The following is a 21,734-nucleotide window of genomic DNA, read 5'->3' as shown; positions in this document are numbered from 1 at the left end:
TGGCGCGGCACGGCACGGCGCGGCACGGCGAGGGGGCGGCGCCGCGCTCCGCCCCGGGGCCGCGCTCGGGGGCTGGTTTTTCCCCCCGCTCACGCTCAGCCGGACCTCGCTCTCCTCCTCCCCTTAGCCCGCGGCGCGGGGGGGAAAGGGCGGGAGCCCGCGCGCCCCCTTGGGAAGGCGCTTCCCAAATTTCAGCGCGAAGCTGAGTCGCCGGGAACTGGAACCAGAAGCGGGCCCTGCCTCCGTGCCTTGGCTCAGCTCCGGCTGTGTTTTTCCCGTGAATCGGAGCAGTTAAGCAGTGCCGCCGGGGGAGAGGCACACGGGCTCAGCGCTGCTCTTTCAGGAGTTTAGGTGGCATTAAGAGAGTCGGTTACTTTTATCCAGGAAAGCCCCTGTGTTTCTCCTCGCAGGGTCTCTATCTCACTACACAAAGTAGAGCTAAGAAGCGATTTTATTACTTACGTGTCAATATTTTGAATGGGTCAGAGACAGTTCTCTTAGCTGAATCTAAGTTTTCTTTCCAGTATCTTTGTCTTGTTAAAATGAAAGAATATTTTCCTAAAATTCTTTTGAGGATCAAGAGAGGACTTGGACAAAAGAAAAAGAGATGGGGGGGGAAGCACATCATGGAAATTGCTGGGTTTTGAGGTAACAGCAAAAATTTTGTGCACACAAACTCCAAGCAATACCCAAATGGCAGGGAACAAACACGACTTAAGATGTTTATTCATTTACTTTGAGGAAAGAGGGAAACTATGTATAAAAGTAAAAACAGCCACTAAAAATATAATCTCAATTCTGAACAGCTAAAAAAATAGGCATTAAAATCCTTCACTTAGTGCTTTAAAACACATCCTATATAAACATATATTAGCTAGAAGCTTTTCTCGAGGAATCAGTGTAGCAGTTCAAGACTGCCCTGCCTAACACTAAGTGCAGAATATCAGAGAAGTCGGTGAAGATTTCCTGCTCCCTCCTTGCCTGCATTCAAACACCGGTGTCCCCCTAGACGCCTCCAAACTCACAGCACTAGCAGCATTAGCAATGTGCCCAGGACAAGAAGAAACACTGTTCTTCAACAACCCCATTGCTGCCTGGGGCTCAACAACCAATTTCCCACTGACTGAACAAGAGCACTGAAATGATCCCTTCAGGATGGCTCTGCTCCCTCGGAGCACTGGGGGGCTCCTCAGCCGTGTAGAAGCAACCAGGCCAGATCCTGGACTGTGACGGGCATCAGAAGCCTAGTTCAGTAAAAGAGAAACACAGTCAGAACTTATTACCAAGTTCCTCACGTATGCTTTGTGTGCATCTAATTATCTTTTCTGGGGAAGAACAGAAACAATTGGGGTAAGATCAACAGTTTCTGCATACCGCAGCAGACTGGGGGGGGGGGGGGGGGGGGGGGGGGGAAGCTGATTTTTCAAAGGTTGTCCCATGAGACTACACAAAATGGTTCACATCACAAGCCTTCCTTACAGCGTTACTGCACTCAGAATTTCTCAAAAACTCCCATTTTCTACAAAAGAGAAGTGCTTAAAAATTCATTTCTGTGAGTTCTTGAGTGGCAGTACGTGTCCTGCGGTAAGTGAGCTATCGTTCACAGGAAAGGACTTCTACTGCAGAGAGAGACTGCAGCAATGCCCGAGACCTGAGTCCTGGCACTCCAAAGTGGCGGCCGCTCCTTGCAGGTGGGGATCTGTGTGCTCACGGTCGGAGGTGTTCAAGCGTGCCTCACCCTCCATGTACCGAGCCGGGAGGGGGTAGCTGTCTCTGCGTGTGCGCTCACCAAAACCGTTTCTGAGCCTGCTGCTTTCTAGGGAGAAAGAGAAGCAGTGTAATAGCATTTAAGAATGAACTACAAGTCCCACTAGTCAACGAGCATAACTTCAAACTAAGCGCGTTTAGATATCAGATGATTTTACTTTGCATTCATAGAATCAGTAAGGTTGGAAGGGACCTCTGGAGATCGTCAGGAAACTGCTATGATTCCACATCTCCGTAAGTGCTGTGAGCTGAGTTTAAAGCTGGTCTGGTTGGAATATTAGCCAAATGGTCAAAAATGGCAGTTCTAGGAGGATTCCCTTAGCCTAAGCTGTCAATTCCAAACAGCTGCAATTTCACTCACTTGCTAAAAGGACACACAATCTGCCCAACTCCTAGCTGAGCTGCAGGACATAGGATGGCTGTCCTCCCACCTCCTGAAAGCAAGGTGCTAACAGGAAGTTATCTTGCTAATCCAAGTTAAGCCTTTTCATAGAAATCCTTCTTCTGTGCCTGGTAGGACCTGGGTGGAGGAGGAAAGCCTTCGGAACAGCGTCTCACCTGCCTCAGCAGAGATGTATACTTCTTCCCAGGTGTAATTACCCAGGTTCACAGGCTGCTTCAGCCAAGGATCCTCCACTAACTTCGCTAGAGTTGTGCGCTGCTTTGGAACTGGATGCAAAAGCCCAGCAATCAGACTCATGAGACCTGAGGAGAGGCAAATTATTCAAATATATTCCTGTGTACTTAGCTCTGGGAATGATCTGAGATTTCCAGGTTGTAAAAAGAGCAAACTGAGAGCAAAATTGTGACACTGGGGGAGGCAGATGTGGAAAGAAATGCCAGGAAGGCAACCATAACTCACTGTTTGCAAGCCCAGTCTTGTCTTGCAGTCATGGGGGGGGGGGGGGAGGTGTCACATGGGATCATATTCGATCTGTGATTAAAGGTGTATTTAACATTCATGGAAAGCTTCAAGAATTTACCAGTCAGTTGGAGCACCACTGAAACCTTATAAACATAGGGCTCCTAGGACCACAGAGAGAATTTATTGATGAAGACGTCATTAGCCTGACATGCAATTAGTTTTCTATACCCCCGATGGAAAGCAAGACCAATTATATTCTTCCTGTGAGATCAAGCCACGCAATTCATTCAGAAGTTATGAACATCAACAAATTATCATCACACACAAAAGTAACATACTGTTTGGTTTGGTTCAAGTGAGATGAAATTGGATTAGCATTATTATACAGGTGCTGTTACAGATCTAAAGTTATCTACTAGATTGAACCTTCCCATCAGACATTATTTGCTCTGGTTTACTCAGATATAAACCTCACTGAAGTTCAACAAGCTGATAGCTCAATTCATCATAATAAATGAAAGGTCTAGAATTTGAAAGACTAAAGCATATAGTAGATAACTGTATTAACTGTATGCATAAAGGACTGCAAAGCTAGTCTCAGGAGAATATCTTTGCCTCAGGGAACAGCTTTTTAAGTCATTGCAGAGCACATTTGGAACAGTTTATCCAGTTTTCTCTTCTTTCTGCTCATACTTTCCTAGGAGATCTGCCCTTTTAGAAAAGCAAATGCAAAAAATTTCACCTTCTGACACAACCCTAGGAGGATTGAGGTCAGCTGCCATGGCGTCCTCCAGTTCACAGAAGGGATTCTCTCCAAATATTAGGGTATAAAGGGTGACACCAAGTGACCACATCTCCAGCTCGGGACCTTGGTACCTATGTAGAGATGCACAAGTTTCCACAAATTCAGGCTGCAAATATACAATTGTGTGCTAAAGAATGTAAAAAAAAAGGGGGGGGGGGAAAGCTGCTAACCGTTGTTTTCCATTTTTACCATAGGAAGTTTATGAGAATTCTAATAAGGCTCTTGCATTTTTCTGAGAAGTCTATATTATCTTTCTCCATGAAAGAAAAATAACCAAAGAATGGTCAACCAGTTTTAGCTGATGAGTATGTACAATATGCACCTAGACCTCTTTAGTCTAATGGAGAACCGTTTATCTATCTGCATAGCTGGTGAAAAGAGGACTTAAGTCTCCTCCGTTTTGGTCATCAGCTGAAAGTATCGTTTAAATATTTGAATGGAAGATTTGACATTTCGGTGGAGTTCTGTTTGCCATCTCTCTCCAAACAGAAGTTAATTTTGAAATAAATGTTGAGATTCCATGTAGTTTCCAGCAGTGGTTTCCTCTCCTCCTTCCTTAACTTTTCTCACTGTTAAGAAGAGCTACCTGGAGGACCCACGAAAACAGTTGTGAAAGGAGAGAAAGATGACATACTTGCACATACAATTAATATTTACCATCTTGGGATGTAAAGCTTCCATTCAGGGAAGAGTGAATAGGGAAAAGGTAGCTGAGACCTGGGCAGCACATCCAAAATAGCAGCAAAAGAGGCTGCCACAGAAGAATCTTGGACTTCAGAGGAGCACAAAATCAGAGAGGAGATGAGCAATGATCAAACTGGAAAATTTCACAATCAGGAAGCAAGCAGAAGGACAGGAGCAGAACGTGTGAGAAGAGAAATAGGATGGACCACCTTTTTCCAGAAGTATGAAACACATACATACTAAGGAGCAGCTACTATACAGCAATACTTGCTCATACCACCTCTCTAAAACAGCATCTACTAGTATAGACAAATCAGTGTGTTCATACACAGGTATGAAGGGATGGTTATCAAGCTGATGTGCATACTGCGAAAGATCAAGGAGGAAAGGACACATTCAGGTCACAACACAACTTGTCTAGACTCTTCTACCAGCCTGGAAATGGAAACCACAAGCTTGCTGTTGCAGTGATGCGTGTAGTATGGCAGACATTAGTACGAGGCTTTGCACAACAAGAAAGCCTGTCAACAGGCTCAGTCAGAAACAATTTTTGTATTGAAGCCTGCACAAGTAATTTCTGTCACTACAGTGCCCTAAGTCTCACTATAGACTACCGTTATCAAAGCAGCTTGGCCACTTCAACCCTGCACGGGTGCGCACACACACACACACGCACTTTTGACAAAACACACAACGATGACTTCGACGGTGACGTACGGTTTGCCAGATAGCACTTCTGGTGAGCAGTATTCAATTGTCCCACAGAAAGTATAAAACAATTTGCCAGGTTCCAGGTAGGCAGCTGAACCAAAGTCCACTAACTTAATTGTGAAATCTTCAGCAATGACAATGTTTTCATCCTTGATATCTCTGTGAAGGATGTTTCTGCAGTGGAGATACCCCACAGCTGATACAAGCTGAAAGAGGAGGAAAGAACTAGGTTTGAGTGCACAGAGATAGCCTTCTGGAGAAGCTACGTAGTAACAGAATTCCAGTAGCCACATTTCGCGTTAAGGCTATGTAAACAAGATCCCGATCCTAATTTTGGTAACTGCATATGAACGCCAGAATGGCTGTCAGGATTGCTGCGATAGGTATTAGTTAGAGTGCCCTTGGGCTTGAAAAAGCCTTAGTTTGCCTTCATCTCACAAATGTGCAGGGTGAAGGCTTGCTGTAATCACAGTGCACTTATTGTTTTGGTAAGAAGTACCCGTGTGTACTGTTACAGTCCTGCAGGCTATTTTATTTTTATCCTAGCCTTTTTTTTTTTTTTTTGGAGGGTCCTTTGATTTTCCCAGAAGGCTATTAGTGTGTGCCTCCAATACTGCAGGATGACAAAGCATTTAAGAGTGAAGTTTCATGTAAACAGTATACTCCTCCTCAATCCCATTCTTCTTTCTGCACGATTCATGCTATAATGCCATAATTAAGAATAGCATCACAATTATATCACCTTGGAAACAATCTTGATCCCTTCCAGAGTACATCTCAGCAAGAAAAGCAGATAGTTAAGGGAGAAAAGTTTCTATTTATAATACAAAGCTCCCTCTGCAGAGAAATACTGTAGAGGTATGAAATAACAAAGAACTCCTATAAACTCAAGGCTGGTTTAAGAAAAGAGCTTACCCATCAGAAGTATAAAGGGACCACAGACCGCAGTCTGTGAACACATGCTGCACAAGATCACGCAGATGCAGAGAAGGTGCAGCAGTTAAGCTGTCACCAGTGTCGCAAGCAAGAGGGTACAGACACAGCAGTGGGTTACCATGTGCAAAGTAATTCTTGCACACTTCTCCTTAGAGCAAGGCATTTACTCCAAAACACATGAGGGGGAACTACGCAGGGATTGCTGTTGCAGACTGCTATGCAACAAACAAATCACAATTCAGTTCTCAGGCAGGCTCCTGACCCATAGCAAAATGCTTGAGTTATTTTGCATTATCCCACTTTCAGATCCAAGATAACTCCTTGATTTTAAATTCATAGAACCAGAGAATCAGGAAGGTTGGGGGGGACCTCTGGAGATCATCTAGTCCAACCCCCCTGCTCAAGCACGGTCACCTACAGCATGTTAGACAGGGTTGCATCCAGGCAGGCTTTGAGTATCTCCAGAGAAAGAGACTCCACAACCTCTCTGGGCAACCTGCTCCAGTGCTCTGTCCCTCTGCTCCTGTAATGAGTCTAAAACAAGTATTGATCTAAGTGAAAATGTGACTTATAGTGAGGTTTGGGGCAACTTCTGGGAGCCTTCCTTCTTTTCTCCAACAGCGAAATAGAGGCAGCTGCTATACAAACAGGCATCTCGGGTACTGGGAGTGCTCGCTGCCACAGGCATTGCCAGGAAGTGACAGCTTTGTAGAAAATCCTCACCTGAAGTAAGATCTTGTCAAGGTTTCTGTGTTACAGGTTTCTACATAAACCTTAGAAAGGTTTTTTAGGCAGCATTTCAGTTTACAGCATCAGCCCTATAGACTATCGAAGAAAAGTTCTGCAGTTATCGAGTATGATCCTGGGAATACATCAGTGCTTACTGATTAGCCAGAAATTCTTTTGAATGACACAGGGTCTCAGTTCTAACATTAATGAATTTTTTCCTGCATGTAGCAAATGTACATTGCCAGCTCTCACCTGTCTGAACAGATAGCTTGCTAATGGTTCATCCAAGTTAGGCTGACTATCAATGAATGTAAAGAGATCCAGACCAGATCCATGCTTCTCCATCACCAGCTGGAAGAATTGTTCATTTTCAAATACATCCAGTACCTATAAATAACAGACTCTTTTTAACATGTGCTTCAACCTCAAACTGCTTTTACAAACATTGTTTCCCTCTTGGGTGACTTAGTCAAAGTATATCATAATCTTTGAAGTCCCATTTCACTGAGCACAAATATTTCTTGAGGAGAGTGCAGAATTAAAACTGAAAGAAGAATCAAAATGATGAGGAATTATTTTTCTGGGGAAAAAAAAACAAGAGAACAGAAATCAAGATATATATCCAAATTATTTACTGAACTACTAAGTGGTTAGACTTGACAGCATACTTCCACTGCCAAGACATGCATCCTATCATCTTAAAATAATGCATAGGCTTTTCTTCTGTTAGACCCACACTTTCAGATCTGTGTTTACATCAAATGCTTTAGGCAAAAGTCCCTGGAAGGGTGTGATAATGCACTGTAACATACCCTCAAACAAAGCAGGATAACTAGGTTTTTTCAGTTCCTCAAAAGGCAGCTGTAATACAAAACACTTCCTCACTCCTGAAGAGGAGCATGAGACATTAAGCAGTCAAAGGAATAGACTGATACAGTTCAAACTGCATTTGCTCTGAGTTACTGTACCTTAATGATATTGGGGTGCTGCACCTTCAACAGGATTGCAATCTCTTGAGTAACTCTCCCTAGATCAGGATCATCTACCCAACAGTCCTCAAATACTCTCTCCTTCCAGATGAACTTTACCACAACCTACAAAGAAAATAACATTTAGTATTGCCTGTAAAAACATGGCTTTAAGTATTCAGTAAGTTAATTTCACAGAAAAATGTTAGTGACCGATATTACTAGAAGGCTAGAAGTGAGCCAATACGCACTGTTTATACTATTTTTAAATATACTTGAACTAATTGAGTCCTAGAAGCCAAATGCTACACATAAATGGAAGATATCCATCATTCATTTTATTTTTATTGATGCTCTGAATTCCAAGGGCTTTAAGAAGCAAGCTCTCTTTTTTCAACTCAGTTACAGCAGTAGTAACCTCTGGAAGAGGTTTACAGTAGAGATAAATGAGCAGTTAAACATCCATACAGAGAAACACCAGAACTTGCCTCTCAACACCCCGAACCCTTCTGCTGATAAAGACTAGGATCCCAAAACCTCAACATGACTATTCCACTGTAAAGTAACCACATCCTTAAGCCTTGGCACAAAAGACTTTGGGGTTTGTCATTCTCTTTACCGAACAAAGATTAAAACATGCAATTCTGTTAAGCTCTATGAATGCTCTAACTTTTCAATTTCAATCCGAAATAATCATTACAATGACATCTAGAAGAAATATTTAACCTCCTGTTGATCTTTCTTGCACCTGGCAGTCCAGACAAAGCCAAAAGATCCTTTGCCGATAAGACGGAGGGTGTCATATTTTCTTGCATATTCTCCCTCACAAGCCTTTAGTCTTTCAAGCTCTTCAGCTCTTCGGGAGTTCTCTGAAAGTGAAGTTGATCTGATAGCCTAGGTATAGATAAAAAATTAGCAAGAAAAGGAAAGTGAGTAAACTACAGAATAATGTTTGTAAAATGAAGTAAACTCTGAAAAGAAAATACACATCCACAAGAATAACTGAAGAGAGTGATCTTTGCTTTTGATAGCAGGAATTGTATATTGATGTAACCACCACCATACAAGACTATTTAATTCAACAGTTTGATTTCAGCAGCTACCAATACGGCTAATTCAAGGAAAAGGAAAAGAAAACCAAAGAACATGCACTTTAGGTGCTTGCACAAACTTCTCTATGCAAGTAGGAAAATAAAATCATGGATTTTCAGCAAATGAATATTTTATTTGCCCTATAATAAAAAAGTAGGTTACTTCTGATGCTGTCATTTTTCCAAGTAACTGTATTCTAAATGGACAGAACTAAAAAAAGTGCTTTAAGCCCACGCAATAAATTTGGCAATTTCTCTTTGCTGCACTAAGCTAAAATGCTCTAGCATATAAAAGATATTTAACTTCCAGTGTTTACAGAACTCCCTGGTAAGAGAGCATTTTAGTTCTGTAGAGCTTTCTTAGGGTGACAGAGAAAGAAAACAAGTTTAAGGAATACCCCAATAAATCCATTTTAAGGAAACACTACAGGCCGTCTACCAAGACCTATAGTTCCGCATGAGAAATTAAACACAACGTAATTTCCTCCTGCTTTGAGTATAAGGTTTTGGGGTGTCTGGCTCAGTGATTAGTAAGCTTCTCCAACAGAGGGTGGCATCCGAAGTGCCTGAGAACAGAGTATCATCATAACCATCACATTATTCCATACCGAGAAGAAACATGGCAAATGTAATGGGAGGATTTGTTTTCAATAATGAAATGTGGATCTACATTGCTCCATGGAACAGTGAAAACTTCCAATATTTAATCATACATGTGCATACACATATACACACACATATATATAGAAAACAATTTTCCAAAGGAAACTCAAGAGCCACCTTGTTACTCAGCCCTCCAAAATCTTATAAAAAATATTCCAAACAGCAAGACTTGCCAATTGACTGTAGCTTTTCACTCAGATATGTACTTTATCTTCCAGATCACTGATTAAAGTGGGAAAAAATAAACAAAACAAAATATATTTCAGTAAAAGGCAGCTTCTCAGAGTATGCTATAGCCTGGAACTATCCCCACTGTACATATTACACGTAAGCTGTCCAAATATGCATGCGTGCATACACACATGTGTTTATACATCTTTGCTAAAGTCATATAAAATCCAGCTAAACAAAGATCTAGGGCATGCATGTTCAAGGAGTCTAGAACATCATCTTTATCCATTCAAAGATAGTATTTTCCCTCTCCAGCTCTGGTAAAAGTATAGTCAGCTTTACATCCCATAACTGATTAAAAAGCAGGCGTGAGTTCAGTGTTCAGACTTTATGGCATTAGCACATGCACCACTGTTCACGTACACAGCAGTAGTTTTCTGTACACCACATTGAATACAGCATCCCAGCAGGCAGCTAAAAAATGTTGTTCCCTTTTGTTGACGTAAGTTGCCGTGGAAGTTTTTTCAGTCTAGTATTTCCTTTTTTAAAAATGTCACATCGCCTGTGTCAGTCTGATTACACTGATTTAAAAAATAATCTCATTACACTGGTGTAAATCTCTGATGTAAAGGTACTTAAACCAGTCTAAGAACAAATTGAAAATTAGGTAATTTTATTGTTCAGATTGGGAAGCTAACTACCCTGAACCAAACACACCCTCCCAGAAGCGTTAAAGAATAGTAATTGGTCCTTTTCATGGCAGCCCCCCCCCCCCAAAAAGAAAAATTTCTTTTGACATACAAACAGGAAAATAAGGAAACAGCAACATTCCCCACCAAGCCATGACATTACTATGATGTGAAAAACTTAACAACCTTCGGTTCAGCCTGACAACCAAGCAAGAGAAGTGCTCGACATCATAAAATAGTGCAGTTTCTTACTTCTCCAAGGCTGTGTGCAGAAAAATCTGCTATAGACTGGGCAGAGCTCGCTAGACTGGAGAACAAAAACGGAGTCTTTGTTGCTTCTTTCTGGCTCTGTAGAAAGTCTTTCACCACCCAGACACAGAAGAGCACAGCAGAATCCTGCAGTTCTACACGTTTCACTTCAAAGAGTATACCTGTAGAAACAGGTGAGCGAGTTAAAATGGTGGAATGAAATTTTACTGTTGAGTGAGACCACAGATCTTCTATTTTATTTGGGATAACGTCTTGAAAATGAATGTCTTCATTTTCTCCATTATTTCCTGGAGGGGACACCTACTCACTAAGGAATCAGAGGAAGCCTGCAAAAGTGCAGGTGTTCTAGAGATACTTAGAGGTTACTCCCATCATTCTCCCTTTAATGGAAGTGGGCGGCTTCACATTCCAGATTTTGTACAACCAGCCACCGAATCTTACTGAATGGATGAGAAACACATTCCATTACACAATGAAATACAAGTTTTACAATGGAGTTTAAGCTTTTTGTTCAAAAACAGCTATGAGGTTCAAAGCTTTCAATCATGTTTTAAGACCAGTTTTCCTTATTCTATCTGGATTAAAGTAACTTTTTCTTTTAGAACATTTGTTCTTTTATTGCTTTCCAAGTAGACTTAAATGTTGTTTCTCCTCCCAGACACTTAAGCTTATCTGCTTTCTACAAAAGAGTGGGTGAAGAAGTGTCCTGTTAAGAGGTTTTGGAAGAGGAGAAATAGGTTTAACTTACTTAATTGAGAACCATCTCTGTGATAGCAATTCCCACGGTAGCTGCCTTCCAGTATCTCTGAGTTGAGTTTCAACTTGCCTTCTTGTTTCATAGGGGTAGAAGTTACTTGTACCTGTACATTTTGCTTCATATGCAACCGAGAGTCTTCTTCAGGATTACCTTTACCGTTCAGTGGATTTTTGTTCAGGTTATCCACCACAGTCTCTGCAAGAGTTTCAGGCTTCTCAAGAAATGCTTTGGAGGATTCTTCAGAGTTTCCCAAATGCCTTCTAGAGGCCAGCCACCCAGAACCATCTTCTGTGGCATCACTGTTCAATAGCTGCTTTTCCTGCCTTGTTGAAAAAGCACTGTCCTGAACCAGCCTATCACCTACAGCAGAGTCCACTGCATTACAGGACACTCCTACGGGAGCTGTAGCAGCGCCTGAACAATTGGCTGAGTTCTCCTCTACACCAATATTCAGATCCAGTTCCTCAAGGCCATAGCAAATGCAGTTCAGCTCAGTGCCCAATTCTTTAATACCTTCAAAGGCTGAGGCAGCTCCTGGTGCAGAAGCACTGCAAGCTGTTGTATTTCCTGAACAAACAACTTGGATACCATTTCTTCCACTTGTGAGGAAAGATGAAGCATCATTTGGCATGCTGTTTTCAACTACAGTGTGCTTAAGATTGGAATGCTTTGCATCACACGTCAAGTTTGTTTTTGACAGCTTCTCTGTAAGCACATGGCTTTGAAAGTCTTGTATGCAGTCAGTTGCTGCCCCAGACCATGGTTCATCTATCGTTGGGGTTCCAAGTGAGATACAAGTAACATCAGAAGAAGGCTTAACCAAGCTATTGGATGGAGTATCTAACACGTCTTCTAGCCTAGAACAAGCAGGAGACCAGGCAATGTTTGCTGAAGAACCTTTTCCTGAAGTATCAGTGAAGTGCTGATGTTTCAGAAGTTGAGAAGGTAACCCAGAGATCTCCTGACAGGCTACTTTTTTGAGGTCTTGATGATCAACTTGTAGTTGGTTAGGTGAGCTACTCGTCTCACTTGCATTCCCTTGTAGCATCACAAATGCACCAGACAGTGGACTATCACTGCTTCTTACCATTATTTTTCTGTTCTGACCTAAATCCAACTGTCCTGAATCAGATGACAGGGGAAAGACCCTTGGAGAGAGCATCTTTAGAGAATTATCTGATCCTGCAGTTTCCACCGTTCTGCATTGTTCCACTGCTCTGACTGTGTCAAGCCAGCGTTCAGGTGACATCTCGCTATGGTGAGCTGACAACCCGCTGGCAACAATGCCATCCTCACTGCAGGGATTCAAAGTTATTAGTTATATCATGATGACAAAAGGAGGAGAAAAGAGTCATCTGTATGCCACCCACTATACACGTACTATATTGACTATTTAAAACCTGCGCCAATCTTTTTCTTTTTAAACTTAAAAGAGAAAAGGCAGAAAGTACTTTGTACAGACATCTGAAATCATAACAAATTCCAGCTTTACCAAGCCACTACACTTGAATGGAACTTTTCTCCTATGGATTAATTCCTTCTCTGACTCAACTTCTAAATATATTGCACAGTTCATTTACCACAACAGAAAGCCATTACATGTGGCAGGACACTTCTAGAAGATTCTTGTTGTGTTCTCAGCCATCAGCTCAAACATGGTTCATTGGAGCCTACTGCACAAGGTATTTTACCAACATTTTTATTCATAAAAATAAAGAACAGGAAAACAATCCAGGCAGCAAAACACTCACTAGGATTTGAGAGAGACATGAAAAAAAGCACAAGGAAACAATGAGTCAGTATCAGTCTGCTTAAAAAGCGGCAAGAACAGCGCTGTAATAGCCCGTATATGAAGAAAACATAGTAAACATTTTCTGAGAGTTAAAATTGTTAAGGGTGGAAGGTTTAAAATTTCACTTAAAGTAAACTGTGTGCATCATATAGGTGCTTCTGCAGAATTTCTAATCTTGTAACAGGAAAAAGACCTAGGTGCAATAAAAATGGCTGTACTGGAGTAACAGGAGTTCTCTGTCTTAATGGATGACGTGACGGTTACCCTGACCGTCAGGAGGTATAGGGTTTAGAATTCATTTCCAGGTAGCATGACTTCAGTGCAATAATAGCTGGCATTTACCATGGAAGGAGAGAAACATCCATTGTTTCTGATCTAGTGATGACAGAACCTAATTACCTTCCCCAGCCTAGATGAAGTATTTGCTACCCATTAGGGATGAGACTCCTGTAATTTTACAGTTATAGACTGTACAGATCTAAACGAAAATTCTAAGGTAGGCAAAACTGAGCTGGTCTTGCAAAAGGCACTGGGTTTCCAAAAAGAACATGTGCAGAAGATTCTTATTAAATCTTCCTACAAATATCACAGAGCTTTAGAAAAAAAATGTTGTTATTACCATTAGCAGGCTTGAGTTTTAGAGGTGACCACACCGTCCATGAAATGCCTACCTATTAGTAGTTGTTGGTGAGACTTCAGAAGAGGAAGGAGTACATAAGAAACAGCTCCCAGTCTTTTGCTTGGTCCCAGTATTTATTATATTGTCTTCTCTGTGTCTTCTTTCTAATTTCTGCTCTTCATCTCTGGTTGAAGATGAAGCCAAATGGTTGTTTCCTGTACCAAACAAGAAAGAAAACCATACCAATTTAGCCTATGTTTATGCATCAATATATAGAGCAGTTAAGGAAAAAAAAAAAAGGAAAAATCTGGGAATTGTATTGCTTATGTCATCCCCGAGACATAGGGTATAAAAGACTTGATTAAGGCAACAACATGGCCTAAACACAAGCGCTCCACCATAGCAGCAGTCTGATTAAGTCCAAGAAGTCAAGTCAGGTAGTAAAGTATATGTTTCAGGGCTGCTAAAATTTGCTTTCCTATCAAAGCAATTGCATAGGTATTAGCCTCCTGGGTTAGCTACTTTGATTTCAGAGACCAAAGAAAGGCAGATAGCTATACAGAGACTGGAAATAAAGCTACTGTACAAATAGCAGCAAGAAAGGCCAAAACACACATACACTCCCCATTCCAAATGCTAAGAATTTAAAAAAGTTTTAAATTGCATTTGCATAACTCACTGGAATTGCAGGACAAAGAAAGCAAATAGTACATAGTCTAAACATTTTTAAAAGAAAGACTCAGAATAATAAAAAGACTTCCTTCTTTCCTCAGTGACAGAAGATCAAAAGGGAAAAATCATGAGGCTGCAAGATGCAGTAAAGCATGTATTATTATACCTGCAGAAGAAGAGAATAAGTGAACAAATATAGAATCTAGAACAAATATTCCATTTGTAATGTCTGAGTGCCAGTGCTTCCTCACTGAAGAAATGAATTACCTCTAGGTTACAAAGGTATCACTTCACCAAAGAGTTATTTAAGAATTTGCACGCTGTCTGCTAACTCTTCCTTGCTCCAATAGCAGCTGTGCATTGTTTCCAATGCAGCTGTGTATTTCTAGGCAAAGAACTGCAAAGACATAAATTGCTCTTACAAAGCACACTCCCATATTCAGGGGCAAATCTCTCTTTGCTCATTTTACCTTTGTTACAGCAGCCCGAGTCAGTCGTGTGGGAGGCAGTAACACCTCCAAAGACACCTGCGCTTTCTGTTCCCATAGAGTCGTCAAGGGGAGGCAATGGCAAGGAGTGGTCATTGCTTCTGTCCATGTTGTTATAGAAACCAGGGATCAGGAACGTAATGTTCTAAAACGGAAGGAAACCTTATGAAGCTAAGCTGACTTTCATATGTTGGGGGCAAATAGGGTTGTTCATGGAGAGCCAGGCAAAAACAATCCACCTCACTGGTGGAGAACACAGAGGTGCGCAGCTTGCTGTGGGCTGTTTGAAATTTGTTCCAATCCCTTGGCACTGCAAGACTTAGCAATTACAACAAGAGAATTTATGTATTATCCAACAATTCCCTCCCTGAACAAGTGGGATGCAGACTTTTGTCACGCACCAAATTGAGCATTGAAGGTGGCTTTACAACTCCCATGGATGTGTTGCCCAACATAACAGTCGTTTTAGGGAGATTAAAATTCCTACCTTACCTTTCCCAACAGTTCTTTCTTCTCATAGCCAAACAGTGTTAAAGCAAAACTGTCCTTGATGCCATGGATGGTTCCATCTGGCTGGAGAGTAATAATGCCACTGATGGTGGAAAAAACCCTGACTGTAGCAGAATAATGATAGTCTGTGAAAGAAGTTTCTTTTTCTGTCTGTGGAATGCCATCTTTCTGCACTGCAGCTTTGTCCTCTTCCGGAGCGCTAGCTTGCAGCTTTAAACTGAGAGGAAATGTGTTACCCTCTCTGGATCGACCTACAGATCTCTGGATCCTGAGATTCTAAATAAAAGCAGGCAAAAAATAAATAAATAAATAAAAGCCCTAAGCAACCACTTTATTTTTATGCTAGTATTCATATAAAGTTACACAGAAAAGTTTTCAGGAAAAAAAGGACAGAGAGAAGGAACAGGCAAAAACAAACAAACAAAAAAAAAACCCAATAAAATCCTGTAAATATCAAAATCAAAGTTTTTTTTTTTAAGGATATGTAACCCGGTGTTGAACTCCTGTAAGAACATCCTGACTCTGAAGACAGGGCAAGTCCATGCCACAGCCTGTCAGCAACTGAGGCATTAACAAGGCTTCTTCCATATACCTGTCTCCTCCCCTTCACCCAATGCCATTTGCAAGATCTGCCTATTTTTTAAACTTTCACCCTTCAGACAAACATAACTGAAATTGTCCAAAGAATATAAAGAATATAAAATATCCAAAGAATATAAAGAAGCATTAGGGGGCTGAAAGACAGTATGGTTTCCTAAAGAAACCAGGTTTCTCATGGAGTGGAAAAAGGTCTCTTTCTCAAGGACAGATCTCAAAGAGACAGGTCAGGCCTTGGTCTCATCCCTAGAAAACATCCAGACAGCAGCCATCTAAATAAGTAGCATACTCTTTTTTTTCCAGAGGATTTCTGCTTCTCTCTGAAAATGCTTCCTTTTGTTATACAAGAAGGGAAACCAATGTGCACCTATGGCCCAGGTGCAAATAGTATGGAAGAGCCTGGCTGAAGCTTATACCATACCTTGGGGATTTTTTTGCCCAGAGGAGGAATCTGCACAGAAGGAATCAGGTCCTTTATGTTGAGCCCAATTACGTCTTCCAACGATGGGTAACCATGGAGATGGGCAAAAAGAAGGTCACATGATATAATCTCTCCCTTGGGAAGAGAATTTACAGGACTATTTTAATTTTAGCATTTTAGACATAATCCAGTCAATCCTCTAACAACAGTTTCTGCAAGTATCTAATCAAATGGCAGGAGACATCCATGAAGAGACAGCAGAATTAAACAATTGACTCAGTAAAAGCAGACATGCTATAATGAAACGCTTCTCTGACATTATTGTGTGGAGAACCCACTCCTTGTCATAGGGGAGTGGCAGAAGATTCTAAGATTCCTCATAGAATTTTTCCTCAGCAAACTGATTCCCTTCACAAGAACCCCTGCCATAAATAACCCCCTGCCAAACTTTCACTGTTCCAGTCTAAGACACCTTTGGAGAAGGGACAGTGTATTTTAATGTGACTAATTGAATATCAAGGTGAGCAGCATGAAAGAAATTTGCACAGGTCCTATGCGTATGATTCTAGTTTGAGGCAGTACTATGCATACAATTAATGTTCATGAGTAATAATCTGCCCACGGAAATTATTAGATGTATCTAATTTGCACACACTCTGTCAAAAACTGCTGTAATTGGATCACTAGAAAAACACTCACATCAGCCCTGAAGGAAACAAAAGCTGAGAGTCTTTCCACTGGTTCCAGCACAACCACACAACACTGGTTGTCCTTGCTTCTCATTCGCCTCAGCCACACCGAGACAGGGATCTTCTCTTTGAAACGGCCTATAACATCCACCTTTCCAAGAAATACAGATGCAATCATAATTCAAGACTGTGGTTATGAATCAAGAAGTTCAAACAAGAATAAGATATTGACCCAAGCTTGCTCTCCCTCATTATTAGAAAAATATTGCGTCTTGGCTACTTACTATTTTTTTTAATTGGAAGAAACACAGCTTTAATATAGCGATGAAAAGGCTGGCAAACAATTCACTGATCATACACAGCATGTTGTTGTTGCTTTTGTTTCCTCTCAATCCCAGGAAGACTCAAGCTATTTCCTTCAGCATAGTAAATGCTGAAGTTAATCTAATACCTTACATTCAGTGAAAAGCACCACTCAGAAACACCTTATTTAAAGAAATTCCGGTAATTTGTAGGGTTCAAAGCAGCAGCTAGATCCTTGATTTGAGTATATCCCATGATGCTAATGAATACTCCACATTAGTAAGGTAGTTCTCATTTTCTGCTGCAAAAACAGTAGTTTAATTTATTGTAGGAGAAGATTCCTCTCAAATCAGATGTTTACTTCTTTTATAACCTGCAGCATTCATATCAAGCTTTTTATCATTTTTGTGTGATTTTGACAGAATGGGTTTATGAATTACACAGCAACTCCATGACAACCTATAAAATATTTGGAATTGCTGTAGTTTATAGTCTGTGTCTTCATAAGCTGTTTAAAATTTTAAATGCCGGCTTTCACTTACTCAAGTTTGGATTTTTCTTCCCAAACTCAGCTGAAGGCACAGGAAGATCAAGCTTTGAGATGCTGAGAATTTGAGTACGAAAATAACACACCCGGAAGAATGGGAGCTCATTTTCCAAACATGTTTTAGTGACAGCTCACAATACCAGCGAAAGAGTAATTTTTAGATGCTTCTCACACACTTCTCTTATAAATAACCCCCCAAAAAAGCAAAATATCAATTCTACTCTTCCACATCTAAGATGTTTTGTCACAGCCATTTCACAGTATCTGATTGATGAGTAATTTGTCACATGTAAAATGCAATTAAAAATAATTTTAAGGATATTCTAAAAGACCCACACAACTGGAAACTTTTCAGTAATAAGTTTTTCTTTCTTAAGGAATCTATATTGTTCTTCGTTTGTTTTGTTTCTGTTTTTTAAATCTAGCGTCCTTTAAGCATTCATTTGATCACATCGTCGTGACTCTAAAGGTTTGACAGCTGGAAGGATCTCACGAGTGCCACCCAAATCATTTTTTATCATTTGAGTTCCCATATCTGCACAAGTAAACAGTCCTAAAAAATTGCTTATTTGCCAAACACCCATAAAGTTAACTATATCAGGAAATAATATTGAAAATGTCAAAAAATCCCAAACCCCTCAATCCAAAAAGCATGTGTATGGTGGGGAATATTTGCTGGAACATTTCACATACCACAGTTCCCGAAACCATTGATGTGCATCCATCAGCTCCTATGTACTCTTCACCCACAGCTTCTACTACATCTTGGCCAGATTTTGATATCAGGTGGGACAGCTTTTGACCAATGAGTTCCTGACTACTGCATCCAAGCAGTTTGCAGGCTTTGTCGTTGGCCACTAGAATCTACAAAAGTAGAAAGGAAAAGAGAAAAAGAAAACAAACAAACAAAAATCCAGAAAAGCATCAAGTTTCTTCAATAGATCATCATGCTGTTGCTTTAATGTGTGACAATATCACTTTACCTCTCATTGGAAAGAGAGAGGTCCTTTTTAGTTCTGAAATCTTACTACTCAACTCACTAAAACTTCTTGTTCCAGGATAAACCTCACCCAATCCTCTTTGTTAGGAGGGTCTGAGACATTGTTTTCCTTTTAAGCTTCCTGCTTTCTTACTGTCTACCCCCTCCATCCTCTTGTGTTGCTTAAATTATTGTATCTACAGAGGCAAAACTAGAGAGCTGCACTTTCAAAGAAAACCTGGCCAGGCCACAAAATATTATCTAGCCCTGAAGATGTGCAAAAATCACATAAATTGACATCCTTAAGCCTCTTTACAGGCCAAGTCAGGATTATGCGTCTAGCCCCTATCTCTTTATGATGGGAAAGTCTGAACTGTCAGTTCAAGTCAAAAATGAAACAATGCTTTAAATTCTCAGTATACAGTTTCAAACTAATGTTTACTTTGAGGACAAGAACAGAGAAATTCTCTCTCTCCCAGTGCAAAAAGTATATTTACTGGGGGAGACAGATCTCATGTCACCATGAGCTCATCCTAGTGAAAGTGCTTCCTTGTCACAAGGCTCAAAACATTTTCTGCTTTTCTTTTCTTCCCTCATGCCACACATCACAATTGCATTCTTCTTTATTCCCTTTTTCTGTTTGAAAAAGAGACTCAAGACCTCAGTGCATCTGATACTGTCTTGTGTACTTTACTGACTACAACCTACGATGGAAATAAATGCATTGCCAGTCTTTACAGAATTATTGAGCTTGAACCAATTATAAAATACCTTCACAATTTGGAAACTGCCTATAAATACAAGAAGGAATAACAAGCTGTTGAGCCTATAAGATGTCACACGACCTATACTAGTTATGCATTGCTTTGTTTAGCAGTTAGTATTGCATCACATACAGCAAGTACCTCTGTTGTGTTGACATCCACTGTGAAGATGGCTTTGTTGGGACTGCGTGCAGCAGTTAAAAGGTGTTGGCTGGATTCCTCCACAATAAGGGCATGCAAAAAGGAACAAGAAGCAGGACTACCAATGGAACTGGAGAGAGAGGCAGAATCCCACTGTGCCCAAGAGCTACCAAGTTTGCTGGTACAAATGTTATGAGCCGCTAGTGAAGACAAACAGTAAGAGCTCCATTTCTCTCCTGTGAGAAGGTAAAGATCAACTATGTAGCTCTAGAAGTCTACTACAGGAATATTTACGCATGAATAAAATAAAATAGTCAGATGAAACAGCCATCAAGTAATTTCATCTCAAAATATATGCTCCTAGAAATTACAAAAAAACCCAAATCAATTAAACTAAACATAACAGAAACAATTCTAATAAATAAGTCCTTTTAAGTCACAGCCACTGGAACAATTAAACTCAGTTTGTGGGCTAGAAAATATTGCCAACATGCATAAAATTCAACCAGACTAGTCAATTTTCCTTTCGCTTAAGATAATAGAGTTTAAAGGATAGGTTTTGAATTCTCTCGTTATAAATGTAACTGTTATTAAATATAATTACTTTAAGTGTTCAAGCCCTTTTTAAATACTGAGTTAGTCAGAAGCCAGTTAATTAACTATTCACAAGAGCTGACACTGAAATACCTATGCCCACACCAATGTTTTATGTTACACAGTGCCAAGGGATTGTACTAAAATTTTCAGAAGTTCTGCCTGTAGAAAATGTTTCTTCAGCTAGCAGCATCGGCAATCAAACGTCATCACAAAAAGAGCAAGCAGCTTTCAATGGTAAGCTGTGCTGGAAGAGGCATGATGAACAAGTCATCACAAGAACACCTCTGCATTTATGCACTGCGTACCTTATGAATATGTTGACCATGAGAAAACAAGAGACATCCATATCTGGGACATGCTTGAAACTAAGAAGCTCTTTCCCTCCTTAACAGATTCTACTGTAATATCATCTTCCTCCCCATTTGGCAGTTTTTTATGTTTTAGAACATAATATTTAGGACACCAAGTAGCCAGCAAGCCTACGACAACCTGCTCCAGTAGCAGCCATACAGGTTGCTCCGGCACGAGTACTAGTACAGAGCAAGCATATAATGATACGTCCCTCAAAACTCTCCCAGCCTGAACAAGAGGATTTTGGCAGCTTCTTATTGCTATCACCTCTAGCTTTGGAGTAGCAGAAGGAGGGAGAAAGAAGATCTGAAACCATCTGAAAGAATAATCATCTTCCCTGACAACACACGAACTCATTCATCTCGGGATGCTCTGCTCACCGGACAGAGACGCTCTGCGCCGGCACAGTTCGGAAAGCTGGCTTTTCCTCCTCCTGTTGGCCCAGGGGTAGGATCTACTTAGCTTATCAGAATCGGTCAGGTGTTGAGGGGCTGAGCCTGCCGATGAGCCTTCTGAGGAGCTATGTGCCTCGGCTGCCATAGTCAAACCCTGGTTGTCATGTCACGCCTAGAGAGCCACCGTCTGCAACAGAAACGTAGCAGCATTCGTACCGCTCGCTGCTCGTTTTAACAGCAGAGTTATTTTTTTGAAAAAAAAAATAACAGGGTTATTTTTGCAGCAATTCTCTACGTTCATTCAGCGAGCAGCACACAAACGCCCTCCCCAGCCCGCCCGTGGCGAGGAGTGCGGCCCGGCCCAGCTCACCCGAGTCCTCCCTCGGCCCCTGCACGGCGCAGCCCCAGCCCCAGCCCCAGCCCCAGCCGCGCCCGACCGGATCGGACCCGCCGCCCTCTCAGAGCAGTTACCACAGAACCGCGGGCGCGAGGAAGCAAGAGGCGGGACTCCCTGGCCGCGCTGCCCAATAAGCAAAGGAGGTGGGCGAGCGGCACTCAGGAGAACCAATCAGACGCCGAGGCGCGGGGCGGCGGGCCACTTGAATGGATAAAGCCGCCCGCCGCGGCCACCCGCCGGCCCGCGCGCTGCGCTGCCGTTACTACGGGCCGACGTCGGGCGGCGCACTGAGAGAGCCTGGGGGAATGGGCAGCTCCCTCCGGACTCTCTGTCCCTCACCGCAGCCCTCTTCGCGCCCCCGCGATG

The 21,734-nt window shown here is 41.5% G+C and overlaps 1 protein-coding gene across 7 annotated transcripts; it reads right to left on the bottom strand.

Annotated features, from left to right (window-relative positions):
• Nucleotides 1–696: 696 nt before the first annotated feature.
• PASK (PAS domain containing serine/threonine kinase) lies at nucleotides 697–21,468 on the bottom strand. 7 transcript variants are annotated; one of them, XM_085311174.1, is made up of 19 exons: nucleotides 21,443–21,468; nucleotides 20,957–21,158; nucleotides 19,629–19,864; nucleotides 18,438–18,608; nucleotides 16,905–17,045; nucleotides 16,206–16,340; nucleotides 15,170–15,463; nucleotides 14,660–14,822; nucleotides 13,570–13,732; nucleotides 11,098–12,401; nucleotides 10,332–10,510; nucleotides 8,192–8,359; nucleotides 7,466–7,591; nucleotides 6,750–6,884; nucleotides 4,839–5,038; nucleotides 3,375–3,508; nucleotides 2,326–2,472; nucleotides 1,652–1,816; nucleotides 697–1,244 (listed from the first exon to the last, which is right to left on the bottom strand). In XM_085311174.1, exons 2-19 carry the CDS (start codon nucleotides 21,114–21,116, stop codon nucleotides 1,237–1,239), a joined length of 4,029 nt encoding a protein of 1,342 aa, XP_085167300.1. In that variant the 5' UTR covers nucleotides 21,117–21,158; nucleotides 21,443–21,468; the 3' UTR covers nucleotides 697–1,236. The 7 variants fall into 7 exon arrangements, with proteins under 7 accessions (XP_085167300.1, XP_085167301.1, XP_085167297.1 ...); XM_085311175.1 differs by having other exon boundaries at nucleotides 1,739–1,816; XM_085311171.1 differs by lacking the exon at nucleotides 697–1,244 and having other exon boundaries at nucleotides 1,408–1,816.
• Nucleotides 21,469–21,734: the final 266 nt, after the last annotated feature.

This window comes from Rhea americana, unplaced genomic scaffold (assembly GCF_003343005.1).
Source record: "Rhea americana isolate MKP2758 unplaced genomic scaffold, rheAme1 scaffold_334, whole genome shotgun sequence".
Lineage (NCBI taxonomy): Eukaryota > Metazoa > Chordata > Aves > Rheiformes > Rheidae > Rhea > Rhea americana.
Note: the sequence above shows the minus strand (reverse complement) of the source record. Positions and strands in the feature narration are given on the sequence as shown.